Raw genomic sequence first — 15,924 nt, 5'->3', positions numbered from 1 at the left:
TCCACTAACTGATCCCTACAAGACAACGCTTGGGGCTCTGACACCCCTCAGGCTGAATAAGTAGAGACGAGAGTACAATGCTTGGCTCCCTTGAGAAATCCCCTACATCCGGATGTACCGCCAGCGAAAATACCCGAGAGCGGAAAACCGTACCCGTAGAGAGTTGAAAAAGAAAAACCAGGCTGGAAAATTAAAGACCTGAGATACTGGGGCCTTGTGTACCGGACTTCCAGACTCAGCCCAGACAATCTCAAAAACTCCCCAAAACCGGGAGTAAGCAAGAGAGAGAGGGCGTACGAGCCCATAGAAGAGTGGAAATAAGTTCTTCCTAATACCTCTTCCAGCTTAGATGCCGCTGTTCAAAACCAGGCAATTAGATAGAAGCAATCTGACTGATTGAAAATACTAGACCCTGTCGTAACAGGTGTGAAGTATGGCCGGGGAGAAGGGGACCGAGTATTACGAGGTTCACTATATCCGCGTACCACGGCCTGCGAAGTCACTCGGGTGCGATCGTTCCGAGTATTTCTCACACCAGAGGCCAAGGAGGAAATACATATCGGGAACAAACATTGCAAAAGCCCAGGAAGATCCAGGGCATGCACTCCCTCCGAAGAGTACACCCCACTGCGGCTGAAAAATCTACGAGCTATTGTCTAGTGGGGGAGACCCCACCTGCGGACGACCAGCTCTATCATCCTGCCGGAGAGCCCCCACCCTCCGGGGCCTAGACACTGACAACTGAGGAAGTCAGCTTGAACAAGCAGAGGCAACAGGTGATGTCCGGTGTCCCCTGACATTGATGTAGGGTGCACCACCTCGTGACGGATCAGAGGAAAAAAAACCTTGAGGACTAAAACGGACCCTCCGGGCCTCTAGGCAAGTGGCATACCAGCGGGATTGGACTGAGGACTATTGGACTGGGGACCAGTATCCCTGTGTAGCTTGAGTTTGACCCACGGCACTGGTGCCCATCGTGACCATGATCCACCGAGGCATCTATAAAGGCATCCCAGACATGGGGTGCGCAAAGCAAAGAAACCACTAATGCATGCCGGCGATGGTGGAGTAGGAGAGCGGAAGAGCGTCTGAGACTCTTCGGACGCCGGCTTCCAGCCGGACAGCAAAGCCTCCTGTAATGGACGCATATGCTCAAAGCTTAAGGAACCAGCACGATGTTGGGAGCCCTGGAGACCAGAACCGGAAGGTAATCCCAGGCCGTGGGAAGCGAGAGAATTACACACTTGGTACCTAAGTTTGAGTACCTGAGCAACCGACAGGAACACCTTGTTCCCAGGAATTCCAGAACCTGTGAGAGCTGGAGATTGCTCTCGGGGACGGTGGATATCCCCCCGAGGGAGGCCAACTGGCAGAGAGGAGGGATGAACCAGAGCCCCGCCCCGGCGGAGAGCGGCCGCCACCCCCACTAGGACATTGTTAATTGTGCATGGCGCAGAGGCGAGTCTGAACGGAAAATCCCCAAAACTGGAAGAGTTATCCCAGAATGGTGAACCAGGAATATGTCTGATAGGCGCGGTGTATCAGTATGTGTCAGAAGCTTGCCTTAAGTCGAATGAGACCAGATAGCTGCCTGAGTGAACCGCCGCTATCCTCAGGGTCAACAGCCTGAGGGCCCACGTGCCACTCTTGAGGTCCAAGGTCGGACGGAAAGCACTGTGTCCTTGTTTGTTTGTTTGTTTTTTTATTTTTTTTATTATTAGACATGGTGAAGTAGATGGGATATTGGACGGCTCCTGATTCCTCCACCAGGACCAGGACAACAGCTCCGAGTTCGTGCTGCCTAACAAGTTACTGGCAGACTGCTGAACGCTTACAGTGCTTGCAGGGAGAGATAAAGTGGAGGTCAGGAAGATACCGAGCAGAAGCTAGAGGAAACCTTTGACTAACACCTTGACGCCCCACGGGCCCGACCTAATTTTGACCCATACCTCGAGAAACAGGGATGAACTATCACCTATGAAGGAATGGGACGGCTGTATTAACTGGAAGAGGACTTTGCGGCCGAGTGCTACGGGATAGCCTCCCAGAAGGGAATGAAACCCGGACTTAAGGAAAAAGAACTTAGACCAAGTCGGACGGGCCTCCGGTAACTTAGGATCCTTGTTCCTCCGAGGATTTAATAAGCTGTTCAAGGCCCTCACCAAAAGCAACTTGCTGCAGGGAAATGTGCCCAACTCCGAGTTAGAGGAGTAGTCCGCCGATCAAGGAGGCCCCAGCGGAAAAGCATGACCGATACTGCTGAAACCATTGCCTTGGCCAGCACTCACAGCAAACTTATATGGTGTCCGTCCCATATGCCACTACTGCCACCAGTCGTCCAGCCTGCTCTGCCTCGGCAGACAGGAGGTCCTGGGTGCTGAGCAATTGCGGAACCCACCCAGGGCTTGCCCGCTGCATGAGACTGCCGCAGATAGTCGCCCTGCCCTCTAAGCCAGGACATCAAGATGCATCCGAGATAAAGCTTTCAGTGCAGTCGCCCCCGCCAAGGTGGGAAACATCCACCTTGGAAGGTTTAAGCATCTCTGGGCATTGATCAGGGCAAGAATAGAGCGTGCCCATCTGTCTGCGCATAGCGTGGAACATAAACATACGTGGGGGAGCCTCATGAGCAAAACAGAATCTGAATCAGGGCGCAGTTCTTTTTTTGTGTGTGTGTGTGTATGTGGGGGGGGGGGGGGGGGGGGAGAAGCTCCCAGCACCACCCTGATTCCAACGGAAGCCTTACCATCCGAAAATAGCTAAGAGCTGAAAATAGCCAGGAGCCGTGGAGCAGATACCCGAGGGAGATTAGCTGGAGGGGGCGTTCAGAGAAGGGAGCAATCCCTTCCTGCAGGCTAGCGAAGGATGTGTAGGAAAGTGACAAATACTATTGAGAAAAGAGGTATAAACATCCTGGGGAGAGGGGGAGGGGAGAGAGAAAGGGGGAAGGTCTGAGAACCTCTCCAGAGCATAATCGGGGCTTAGAGCCGACGGGAAACCAGTAAAAAAACGGGCTCTCCATCTTGTTCTCGCCCTAAATCTGAAGAGAAAACCTCCCCCAAAATGGCCACCGTTCCCACGGTTTTTCAGGCCGGGAACAACCTAGCCACGCGATGGAAGGGCCAACCCCGGATCGTAGTACTCAGCGCTGCCACGGAGGGAGCCTCCCCAAGCGGCCCGTAAGCAAAGCAGAGCCCATTGCGGTAGAGTCGCAAGCAGGCTCCCCACGGGATAGGCAGGCAGAGAACAACATGGCAAGATCAAAGGGAGTCGCCGCGGAGGCGATCAGCTGAGCCGGCCCGCAGGGGGAAACACAATCCCAAATTAACAGAACAGGGGATAGACCTGCTTCAGCAAGGTAGTTGCTGTACACTTTTTTATTTTTTTTTTTTTGAACAGTTGCAGAAGAATCAGTCTTCCCTGCCGAGGGAGCAGAGGTTGCTCCATGTCAGAGTAATTGCTGCTATTTAGCAGTTGCAGAGGAAGAATCCTCCCTGCTGGGAGACCCGATTGAGTAGCTGCTCAGGGGCAGATGAATGGCTGCTAGTCAGAACACTGGCAGGGGAAAAACACCTTCCCTTTTGAGGGACCCGAAATATTAGCTGCTCAAGGTCCAAGAAATTGCTGCTAGATTATTGAGCAGGTGCAGGGGAATTAAACTTCCCTGCTGAGAGACCCGAGGTATTAGCTGCTCCGGGTCAGTTTAATGCTGTTAGATATTTGAACAGTTGCAGGGGAATCAAAACATCCCTGCTAGGGGACCTGAGGTATTGAGTGCTCAGGGTCAGTGTAACTGCCGTTAGATCTTTTTGAGCAGCTGCAGGGGAATTAAACCTTCCTGCTAAGGGACCCGAGACATGTGCATCTCAGGGTCAGTGCAGCCAGAAAAGGGGAGTGACTGGACCACCAGTATCACCCCAAAACGGCACACAGGTCACCGGAAAGGGAGCCTAGGCTGAATAATCAGGGGGCAAGCCCCCCTAGGCTCCCAGCAGAGCGAGGAGACAGGGCTGTCTCTGTGACTGACAGAGCGGAAACCGATTGAGATCCTATCTTTATTTATTTTTAAATACAAACGTATAGAGAATACTTGCTTGATCTTGGAAAAAAATCTGAGAAGAAAACTGAGGAAATAAGGGAATCGCAGGTTCTACCGTCTGAATCTGCTGGAGACAGAGAAATACTGAAGGGATGCAGGGTAGGCTCTGTCCTGATATAGGATACTCTTTCAGTTTTTCTCTGTCTCCATCTGCTGGACGGGAGGCTCAACCCATGGTCTGGACTGATCCGGGTACGTACGGGGAACAGTCCAACTTTACAGAATGATTATTCTGCAAGAAATATACTAGGTTCCACAGACTTACTCATACTTCCAAGTTTTTTGATTTACATCTCTTGAGTGATTAGGTACCAAACTAGGCAAGCACTGGGGTTCCTGTACAAAAGCAATATACCTTGATGTGGGTTTAATAGCAATTTTTGAGTCTTACATACCTGCAAATATTGCACTGGTTTCTGTTCCCTCAGCCCCATCTGGACTGCTCAGTGTGAAAAGCTCATAGAGATCATTGGATTTGAAGAAACGCCTTTGTTTAGGATCTTTGAGCACTCTGTTTGTTAAAAACTGTTTGAAGATCTGTCTGGAAATATGTCAAAACTAAATCATATATTATTCTCAGAACAACAATATCATTTTGAAATTCCTAGTCCTGGATAATATTCAACAATTTAAAAAAAGCATTTTAAATTTAACTTCTGCTAGGGCCCCAAACATAAGGCCTCATTTCCTAAGCATTTGTCTCAGACACAGAATGGGAAAAAATCTTTATTAAATCAGGCCCATAGTACATTAGTGATCAAGGTCATTAGCATATTATGCACCTGTTTAACATATGTTAGCAAGTTAACATTTAAAACAATGTATTTTAGTATGTTTGTTCATTCTAACACATTTCTATTTATTTATGTTGGATTTAACTCATGCCTTTTCATTCATAGCTCATGAAAAGTTACATTCAGATACAGTAGGTATTTCCCTGTCTCCAGAGGGCTTACAATCAAACAGGCCGATACAGAAAAACGCGCGGGAAAGCTGGCGAGCGCCTGCTCTCCCGGCGCACGCACAGGCCACTCTCCTGGGAGCGCGATTCAAGAGGATGGACTATGCAAATTAGGGCCTACAGTAAAAGGAGGTGCTAGGGACACTAGCGCGTTCCTAGCGCCTTTTTGACAGGAGCGGCGGCTGTCAGCGGGTTTGACAGCTGACGCTCAATTTTTCTGGCGTCAGTTCTCAACCCGCTGATAGCCACGGGTTCGGAAAACGGACGCCGGCATAATTGAGCGTCCGTCTTCCGACCCGCGGGCCGATTTTCAATTTTTTTTTTTTTTACTTTTGGGGATGTACAGAAAAGCAGTTTTTTTCTGCTTTTCTGTACACTTCCCCGGTGCCGGCCGAAATTAACGCCAGCCTTTGGGCAGGCATTAATTTCTGAAAGTAAAATGTGCGGCTTGGCTGCACATTTTACTTTCTGTATCGCGTGGGAATAACTAATAAGGGTAAAGCTAGCGCGTCGAAAACGCGTGTCCAAACCTGGGTACTGTATCGGCCTGAAAGAGGGTAACTTTCAAAGAACTCTGCAAGACTGTATATATGCACATATTTGGCCACAAGGAGATCTATGATAATATTTTATAAAATACGTGCAAGTCAACCCCCAACATATGCACATATGTAGGCTTATGTGCGAATACGTGCAACGCATGGAAAATGAGTATTTCCGTGAAATGAACTCGTTTACTTCGGTTGTCAGTGGACCACAGTTTCTTTCTGGGGAGTTCTTGGGCCCCAGTTGGATTTTCGGTTGTCTTCTAACACTGAAGAAAATGTGAGGTCTTTGTCCAAAAGTCCTTCAATTGTTTACATCTCTAGGCTTCTTCCTGTACCCAAGAGGTTCTAGACTGTGCTGGGTTCCATCTAATGATGTCACCCATGTGTGAAGACTACCATCCTGCTTGACCTTGGGGAATTGAAATTACTAGTTTTCCCCGATTCCTCCGCCAATTTACCCAGTCCTTCTTCAAATCATCGAGACCCGCCTGGGCCTTTAGCCTGAACTCCCCCCAGTTCACCCAGACCTCCCAGTCAGCCAATAGTACACAATAAACAAGTCTGATATCAATTAAACAAGATAATTGTAAAATTATGAAAGTTGCCATATATACGTGCATAAGTTGCTTATAAAATAGCAACTTATGCATGCAACTGTTGGCACCCCCCCACAGAATGCTTTTTTTTCATGTGTGCTCGTGTAGTCTAAAGTACTTGAATACTTTTGATGTTTATAAAATAGCGATTGCTCATATACAGCTTAGTTATGTGAATATATGCTAATTTTTATGTGTGCAACAGTTTGAAAATTCACACCTAAGTTTGTACCTGAAGTGGGATTTGCTCAAAGCCACAAGGAGCATCAGCAGGATTTAAACTCTGGCTTCCCTAGTTTTCAGCTTGCTGCTCTAGCCACTAGGCTACTCTTCTAAAAGCTTAAATATTTTATCTTCAGGATGGATGACATTTCAACTTCAACCATCTTTTGTTATCACATTTCCATTTTTTCACATAGTTGGATGTGCTCCCTGTGTTCTCTCCTTCCACCCTCTGTCTTCTTTCATCCATCTCGCTCTTCTCTATCCTTTCTGAGTGTCCTCCGTGAACAGCTGTACTTGAAAGCTAATGGCATTGGCTACAGAAAGCATGGAAATATGCCACTCTGCAATTTACTGGAAAATGGGGGTATAAGCAAAGTCAAGGTCACAAGTCTATGCTTCATTATACCAACAGATTCCAAAGTTCTTATAGTAGTAGTAATCATGTTCCTTCATATCAAACTCTGAGGAATATCAAGTAGATACCGTAAGAGCTAGAACTAAAATGAAACAACTTGCTTTTCACAACTTCACTTAGAAATGATTCATGTGCACATGTATAGTGCTCTGAAAGCTTTCATCAAATATTATGAATTTAGGATTTCTTCCATCATAGCTGCTTCTTATATAGAATCCAGAGTGCATATTGTAAACTAATATGTACAAAACAGGAGTAAAAATTGTTAACCACAGAGGTAGCACTGGTAGGAGGCAAAACTACATTTCATTAAAATAAAAGCTCGTCAGTTGCAGACACCTGTGGTAAATCTTCTCTTCAATACTCCCTGCAGTAAGAAGTCTGTAAACTGTCACTTGTTTCTTCTGGCCTATTCTCCAAGCACGCTCACGAGCCTAGAGTGTATGAAGCATAAATGGAGACAAAAAGCACCAACAATTAGAAATCAAAACGAAGATATCATCCATTTTTCATAGCTGACAGTTAGTTATCTGCATATTTAGGGATTCTTTTTTCATATAGCCAAACATCCTGTTTCTATTTTGCATTGTCAGGTCCTCCAAGGTAAGGCAATTTCTCTGCCCTGCACCTTGTATCAAAAGACATTAGATTGTATTATATACTTAGGCTGTACATCACAGATCAACTCCTAAATCATTTTCCTGCTCAAAATTGCTTCTAACAATGATCTATGTAGTTACAAGCTGTAATCCTTATTTTATTTTGCTACTTTGGCAGTTATTTCATTATTGCTGCATAAACCAGTTTAGAGAAGCATGTAAAAAACAACAGTCATGAAAAGGTTTACAAGAGGAGTAAAAAGTAGCAGACCAGATTTTCAGCTCTTTATTACAGCCTTTAGAAAGTCTTCAGGCAAATAGTCCTATCCTCTTCCCCCATCCAGTGAATACTGAATGTTTACTATGCAGAAGATAACTACTGTCTGATGAGTTGCTTACTTGTAAAAGGTGTTCTCTGAGGACAGCAGGATGTCAATCCTCATACATGGGTGACATCATTGGATGGAGCCCAGCACAGAAAACTTATGTCAAAGTTTCAGGCACTTTGACTGAGACTCATTGAGCATGCTCAGGCATGCATTATACCAAGCATCCATGCAGGATCCCCTTCAATCTTATAATATAGAATTAAAGAGAATAAAATAACAAAAGGAGCAAAAACTTACATAGTGGAAACCCAAATACATGGGGTGGCAGGCAGGTTTTGTGAGGACTGACATCCTGCTGTCCTGGGAGAACACCTTTTACTGGTAAGCAACTTTGCTTTCTCAGAGGACAAGCTGGATAGCAGCCCTCACTCATGGGTGACTCTCTAGCTACAGAGTGCTCTCCAATACCAAAGGGGACCAACAAAACACCAAACTAAGTGCCAACAGGCAGAACTACAACTGTTTGTTAGTAGTTGGGAAGGGCAGCCTGAATAAGCACAACAAGCCCTAGGCAGGAACAGAGTTGAGTTCTACAAACAAGTTCCGAAGGATAGATTGGCCAAACCTGCTGTCACATCGGCCATTCCCATATCCCTATCCAAACAATAATGTGATAGGAATGTGTGGAGAGAACTCCAAGTTGCAGCTCTACAGATCTCCACAGGAACTGCTTGCAAGTGGGCCACCAAAGCTACCATGGCTCAAAAAGTGAGCCTTGACATGGCTCCCAAAATGCAGTCTTGCCTGGGCATAACAGAAGGTAGATGCAGTCTGCCAGCCAACTGGAAAGCGTCTGTTTGGCAATGGTGATGCCCAACTTATTCCGATCAAAAGAAACAAAGTTGGGTGGACTGTCTATGGGCTTCTGTCTGTTCCAGATAGAAGGCTAAGGCTCTTTTGTAGTCCAAACTGTGCAGGGCTTGTTCACCCTGGTGAGAATGGGGCTTGGGAAAGAATGTAGGCAGGTTGAGTGACTGGTTAATTTGGAAGTCCAACACTTTAGGCAGGAACTTAGGGTGTCTGTGTAAGACCACCCTGTCATGGAAAAACTTAGTGTAAGTTGGATAAGTCACTAAGGCCTGGAGCTCACTGACCCTGCATGCTGAAATGACCGCTATCAAAAATATGACCTTCCAGGTCAGGTACCTCAGGTCACATGAGTGCAGCAGCTCAAAAGGAGTTTTCATCAAGATATAGCGGGAGGCTTCAACTGAAGCAGACCCCACATAAAATATATGATTATAAGCTGCACAGAGATAGGCATACTATCTATACCATGGTGGTATGTGCCAATTGCACTCTGTCTTTAAGCCAGCTTTCAATAGGTATAGAAGGTAGTTAAATAGTTTTTGTGGGGAGCAGAAAGAAAATCTAGGGTCTTCTGCTCACACCACACGGAAAGTCTTCTCTTCAATCCATAGGATTTTCTAGTGGAAGGCTTTCTGGAAGCCACCAGTACCCGAGACACATCTCCTGAGAGATTGAGTGGTTGCAATATTAACCTCTCAACATCCAGGGTGTCAGTGACAGGACCTGGAGGTTGGGATGTTGCAACCTGCCCCAATCCTGAGTGCGAGATTTGGGGAAGTCCCCAGTCTGATCGGTTTCCGGATGGATAGCTCCCTGAAGAGTGGAAACCAGACCTGTCTCGGCCAATGAGGGGCTATGAGGATCATAGCCCCCTTGTCCTCTCAAAGCTTCAAGAGAGTATTTATTAATTGAGCTGGAGGATATGCATACAGGAGACCCTCAGCCCAATGCCAGGTGAAGGCATCTGAGGCTGGTTTGCCATGTGTCCTGTACAGGGAGCATAACTGAGGAACCTTCCTGTTCCAAGGTACTGCAAACAGATACACATCCAGGTTTCCTCAGAGGTGGAAGATCCGATTCATGATCCCTTGGTCCACAGACCATTCGTGGGATCTGAAGGCGCTACTCAGTCTCTCCTCTATTACGTTCTCCATTCCAGCCAGGTAAAAAGCCTAAGCATCAACCATACACGGCATGTCAGTGAGTCACTCCTGCACTTCTGGTCTGAAATCCAAGGCCTGCAGTCATGCAAGTTTGCGGGTACTGATAACCCGCTGCAGACACCCTCGATACTGTTTCAAAAACATTGTAGGTCAAAATAGACCCTGTGTTTTCTGCACTCTAGGCCCTTATGCACCAGTGAAAGGAAGGTGTCTTGTTGCCTAAGCAGTTGCTCAGCAACATCCTGCATCCACTTCTAGGTATCTCAAGTATATTGGCTCATGTAGAGCTGGTAGGCTCCTGTGCGGGCAACAAGCATAACACCCTGAAACACCTTTCTCCCAAGAGCATCCATCTCTCTGTAATCCTTCCTTGGGGGCACTGAGGAATGGGTCAGTGAGAAGTTATTTATTTATTTTAGAGTGCTTATATCCCACACCCTCCAATGTTCGGGGCAGGTCACAATAAACATACATAATATTGTTAATCAAACAAGGTTAAATAAAATAAATAAAAACTAAAATCGTAGACACAAAAGTTAAAAAACAAATCTTAAAAAAGGGTATAGGAAACAAAATATAAAAAGATATCATGTTAACATCATAAAACAAAATTTCAACAGGGTAAGGTAAGTATATTGAGGAAAAGATCATAAGATTAAATTAAAATTGGCCTTCTTGAGAGCAGATTCAACAATCATAGATTGGTGGGGAGCTGATGCTTGTCAAATCAGAGAACCTTTTGGATGAGATAAATTGTGTTTACCTTCCTGTTCACGGAAGGCACTGTAAGGGAGTGTTCCCACATTCTCAGCAGTAACTCCACAAGGTTCTCATGAACTGGGACTGCCATGATCTCTTTGGGAGGCTCCATGAAGTGAAAGATATCTAGCATTTTGTGCCTGGTATGCCCTTCAGTCAGCAACTGAAATAGGATAGCCTCCACCATTACCCGAACAAAGCCTACAAAGAAGAGATCCTCCAATTGGGACTTCCTTCGATCCTCTGGAGGAGATGAATCTGAGGGGAGACCATCTGAAGCATCATCAGAGGCTATGGAGAAGTTGCCCCCCCCCCCTCCAGAGTTCATAGATGCCTTTGTCTCCACTGTCACTGATAGGTGACGGAGCCCTAGGCACTCAAAGCCCAACCAGCGTTGCAGGTAGTAATGGAACTGGTCACGTTGACCCGGGTCCCAGTGTCTTCTTTGCCATTGGGGGGATGGGCTTCCTCCTCCAAGGAACCAGGGACAATAATTGGATCAGCAGGTGGCAGCAGCAGTGCCCCATAGAGAACTAACACCGGCTGGGTCAGTAACATACTGAAAGCGCGTGCAGGGATTCCGGCAGCGTCTTGAGGAGCGACGGTGCCAGTGTTCTGTGATGCCGATGCCATGCATCGCTTCTCGATGGCCAGCCTCTCCAATTCCTTTTCGAACATTGCCAATGCCAAAACAGGCTGGGATGTAGGAGGTACAACCAGATCCTCTTCAGAACAGAGAGGAGGATTGGCGGTTGGTATAGGGATCAATGAAGTCTATCGCTTACCCCCCATCTCCCCAGCATCGATGGAGGAACTGGCTATCCTTGCTGCAGGGTCCTTTGGAGGCATAACAGAAAAAGCTGGTGCATTCCCGTAAGCTAGCACCGTACATTGATGTGGACCGATGCTGATGCTTCTTCGGCTTCCCTTGATGCTCTTATCGGTCCTTCCCTGGTGCTGAGGCCAACGAACCCAACATCTTTGACCCGGGGGAGCCCGACAATGCTGCTCTCCAGCATTGCTCTCAGCTGACAACCTCAATGGAATTGCCGATGTCGATGGCTCGGTGTCCATGGATGTAGCTCAGAGGTCTCTCGATGCTGCTGATGCCAATGGATCGATTTTTTTCCGGCCTGAAGAGGTGTTCCATCTTATCAAGATGGATCTTATGTCCCTTTGAGGTCATCCTGGTGCACTTGCCGCAAGGGCAAAACGTCGTGTAATGCCTTAAGGCAGAGGACACTTCTATCATGCGGGTTCATGATAGACATGGTCCTCGTACACCTGGGCACCACTTAAAACCCAAAATGGACATGTCATTGCGAAATAAAAAAGATGCAAGATCGAAATCAATGGCAGTGGCTGTAGATGGCTGGCGGGCATCGAGCGCACTGCTGCCCCTGGGGATTGACAATGAAAATAAAATTACCAATAAACAATGAAAAACCTATCTAGGACACTAAAGGGAGAACTGGGAGGGGGGGGGGGGCGGGGGGGCCTGCATCGACCACAGGAGGAAGCAAAAATATTTAAGCGAAAAAACAAACTTTTTAAGAAAATTAGGACAAAACATTGTCAAAGTGAGGCTCTCACCCGACCACGAAACAACAGGGCTTCCTGGAAAAGAAGAGATTGAAGGGGACCCTCATGGATGCCTGGTATAATACTCAATGAAACTCAAAGTTCTAGAAACTTTGACATAGGTTTTCTGTGCTGGGCTCCATCCCATGATGTCACTCATGTGTGAGGACTGCAATCCTGCTTGTCCTTGGAGAAACTCCTCTGTCACCCCTAAGCAAAAAAATCCCTTCCTCCCCCAAAAAAATACTCTAACCAATATATGAAACAAAAAAAAAGTATAGTACAAAAAAATCCAAAATTCCTATAAACACTGCATTATATTTAATTGTGAAAAAAGCTAGAAACCCTTTCCCCCATACCTCAGCTTACCTGTGTGTCTGTACTGGGATTCCAGTCAGGGTCAAAAATAATAACTCTGTTGGCTCCTGTCAGGTTCACGCCTAAACCACCAACTTTGGTTGTAAGAAGAAAGACAAATATGGTGGTATCCTACAATAAACATAATGCACAGCAAGTATAAGATCCCTTTTTCAACATATAGAACTGAAGCCCTACATTCATTTACAGAATGAAAATAGAATTAAAGCTTTTTGAAACTTATGCACATCCTGTTGTGTGGAACTCAGAATCAAAGACAGAGTGCAAATAACTGAAGAGAAAGGCACAACGCAAACAGCTGGAATCTGGAATCAAATGTACACAGCCCACATCCACAACATGGAATTAAACGCATAAAGCAGAGATGCTTACCTGTAAAAGGTGTTCTCCGAGGATAGCAGGATGTCAGTCCTTACAATGGGTGATATCATCAGATGGTGCCCCAGTCCGGAACTTTGATCTCAAAGATTCTAGAACTTTCAAACATGTCCTTCTGAGCATGTGCAGCTGTAGTTATCATCCTGCCCCCTAGGCAGAGTCCCTCAGTCTATGATATAGCTCATACAAAGAGAAACCAATTCCCAGGGAGGCGGGTGAGTTTCGTGAGGACTAACATCCTGCTGTCCTTGGAGAATACCTGTTACTGGTAAGCAACTGCTTTCTCTGAGGATAAGCAGGATGGTAGCCCTCACACATGGGTGATTCTTAAGCTACAGGATGTCCAAACAGGACAAAGCGGGAAACCACACAGTACTGAAAGCACCACCGTTCTCCTTTTTGCCTCTGAGGCAGCCAACCCACAAAGGGGTCTTGGCAGGAAAAAGTTGGTTTCTACAAAAATAAAGCCTTAAAACAGTCTGAGACACAAAACCCCGATGCATAGCAGAGGTGCCTAAGGCAGGGGAGTGAAGCAAGTGCCAGCAAGAAACAATCCGCATCATGGAAAACATTACTGACAACAGTAGGTATAGAACCTCCTGGAAACAGGAAAAAGTCTAGAGATGTAAACAAGAGAAGGGCTCTTGGTTGAAGGAGACTACACTGCCATCACGGGCAAGCAGGAGGAGAGGCAACGTCGTTCAGGGCTCCTGCCTGTGAAGACTAGTTTTTTTAAACAAAGGGAGGATGAGCCCCCCCCCCCCCCCCGAACGGTGTGGTCCTCAATCTCTTCACTGCTTGAACCTCCATCGATGCCGATCGATCGGTGAAATGACGTGGACTTCCTGTCCTGGTAGAACTCAGGCGAGTCCTCAGGCTCAGTGGCCTGTACGGTTCACCCATGGAATGCAATCTGTCAATCCTGCCAGCACCTGACAAAGGTATAAAAACGGACAGAGCAAGGAGAGGACACAGATATCAAACTGCAGGTACAGTATTTACTTAATAAGGGGTAGTATTAGACTCTGCCAGGCTGCACAGCGACTAAGACCCACCATGCGGCTGGCAAACAGTGGAAAGAAGAGAAAAAAAAAGAGAAAAAAGAAAACTACCATAAAGTAAGGAAAAGAAAACTGTAAGGAGAGCGCAAAGCGGAATACCATGAGACACACAGCTCCCATAACCACACAGCTCTATGGGGGGGGGGGGGGGGGGAAGAGACTGAGGCACTCTGCCTAGGGGGGTAGGGTGATAACTACAGCTGCTCATGCTCAGAAGGGCATGTTTGAAAATTCTAGAACCTTTGAGATCAAAGTTCCGGACAGGCCTCTATCTGATGATGTCACCCATGTGTGAGGACTTTCATCCTGTTTGTCCTCAGAGAATACAAGCAGTCAGAACCAGAGATATAGATATGATAGGTGTAAATGGAAGCAGGAAATGAAAAGCTGGAACCAATCGCAGAGTGTCCAATTAGGGATGTACTTTAGTTTTCAACGAATGTATTATCCGCAACGAATAGGTCCCTATTCGTTTGATTCAGGGGTCCGCGAAACGCATGGCGATCCCCCACGAATGAAACATATTAATTAAGTTGACTTAGAAAATAGCCACTGCTATTACTAGCAACGGTAACATGGAATAGACTTAGTTTTTGGGTACTTGCCAGGTTCTTATGGCCTGGATTGGCCACTGTTGGAAACAGGATGCTGGGCTTGATGGACCCTTGGTCTGACCCAATATGGCATGTTCTTATGTTCTTAATCGTTTGGTTCGCAGTGTTTTCTTAGTAGCCTTTTGAAATAAGAGAAGGCCATGTGGGAGTATCCATAGCAACACCGGCCCTTTCCTGTGAGTCATAAGTGACCTCACAGCCCTGTCAGAGTGGGTCAGACAGATTGGCAAGGAGACCAGAATGCCAATGTATCAGAGCAAAGCATTTTTCTAATTCAGCCAATCGCTGCTCTCAGTGCTGCTCTCAGATGCTGTTCCTGCTGTATTTCTACCTTAAGCAAGCATAGCACGCAGTGCACTTTCTTCTTGGCTTCTGGTTGAGAAAGTCGTTGCTTTTGAGCTCTCCGAGTGTCTCAAATCTTTATTCAATTGCTATTGCTAATTTGCTACAATTAGTTTTAAATTGCCGAAAAATATATCTGTTCTTTTTTGCTGCTGTGCCTGCCAGGCAGCCAGGCTTTTTTTTACTGCACGCAGACTGTCTCTTCCACTGAGACAAGCTTCCAGCAGTGGCATTTTGCTGTTGATCTTACCCCCCCGAGACAGGTTGCAGGCAGGGTTTGGGTGGTGTGGGTGGGAGATTGTGTGAGAGTTCCAGTGTGTGTGTGTGTGTGTGTGTGTGTGTGTGTGTGTGTGTGTGTGTGTGTGTGTAAATTTTCCACATTCACATATATTGGTACAGAGGTGTTAGTCACCAATAAAGAAATAATCCTTTTAATTGAAATCCCTAATAGGCAGTGACATTCCTTCCAGGATGTCAGGGGAAAGGTAGACGTGGTCGAGTGATTGGCACTGGCAAAGGAGGCACCTTCAAAAGGCAGTGCCAGTCCCCCATTAAAGTTAAAAAGGGAGCTGTTCCAATCTAAAATCTCTGGAGGGGCAGGCAGTTCCATCCAGAAAAAACTTAAATTTAAACATGATGTACCGCCACCACCTGTTTCTAACCCTGTTGTTTTGGAGGTGAGGGAAGGGGAGGCTGAGCCATTCAAGAAAAAATAGCCAGACACAAAAGCAGCAGTGCGCAGCAGACTGTTAGCGCTGTCGATGTAGTGCAGGCAGTGTTTGGATCTGATTCTGTTGAAGAATCATCTTGTATGGGATTCTCTTCATCAGAAATGGAAGACTTCATAGCTGAACAAGGTTTAGGAGGATTAGTTAGTTCCGTCTTAGCCTCCACTTCAGTGCTAGAGGGGAGACATGAAACTGATGAGGAGAAGGAAGAGCAGTCAGCGCAAGCACAGAGTGTGACTGATGCCCCCGGCATTGCTTCTCAGGGTAACCCAGTACTT

The 15,924-nt window shown here is 46.5% G+C and overlaps 1 protein-coding gene across 1 annotated transcript in view; it reads right to left on the bottom strand.

Annotated features, from left to right (window-relative positions):
- The window catches only part of ERCC6 (ERCC excision repair 6, chromatin remodeling factor), a 211,735-nt gene that overhangs the window by 33,474 nt on the left and 162,337 nt on the right, over nt 1-15,924 (bottom strand). Inside the window, exons 15-17 of the mRNA XM_029609617.1 lie at nt 12,515-12,634; nt 7,184-7,278; nt 4,495-4,640 (exon numbers count right to left, since the gene is read on the bottom strand). Coding sequence (XP_029465477.1) covers nt 4,495-4,640; nt 7,184-7,278; nt 12,515-12,634 — 361 coding nt within the window. The remainder of the gene's footprint in view (nt 1-4,494; nt 4,641-7,183; nt 7,279-12,514; nt 12,635-15,924) is intronic.

Source organism: Rhinatrema bivittatum, chromosome 7 (genome assembly GCF_901001135.1).
Source record: "Rhinatrema bivittatum chromosome 7, aRhiBiv1.1, whole genome shotgun sequence".
Lineage (NCBI taxonomy): Eukaryota > Metazoa > Chordata > Amphibia > Gymnophiona > Rhinatrematidae > Rhinatrema > Rhinatrema bivittatum.
This window is presented reverse-complemented; position numbering and strand designations above follow the sequence as displayed.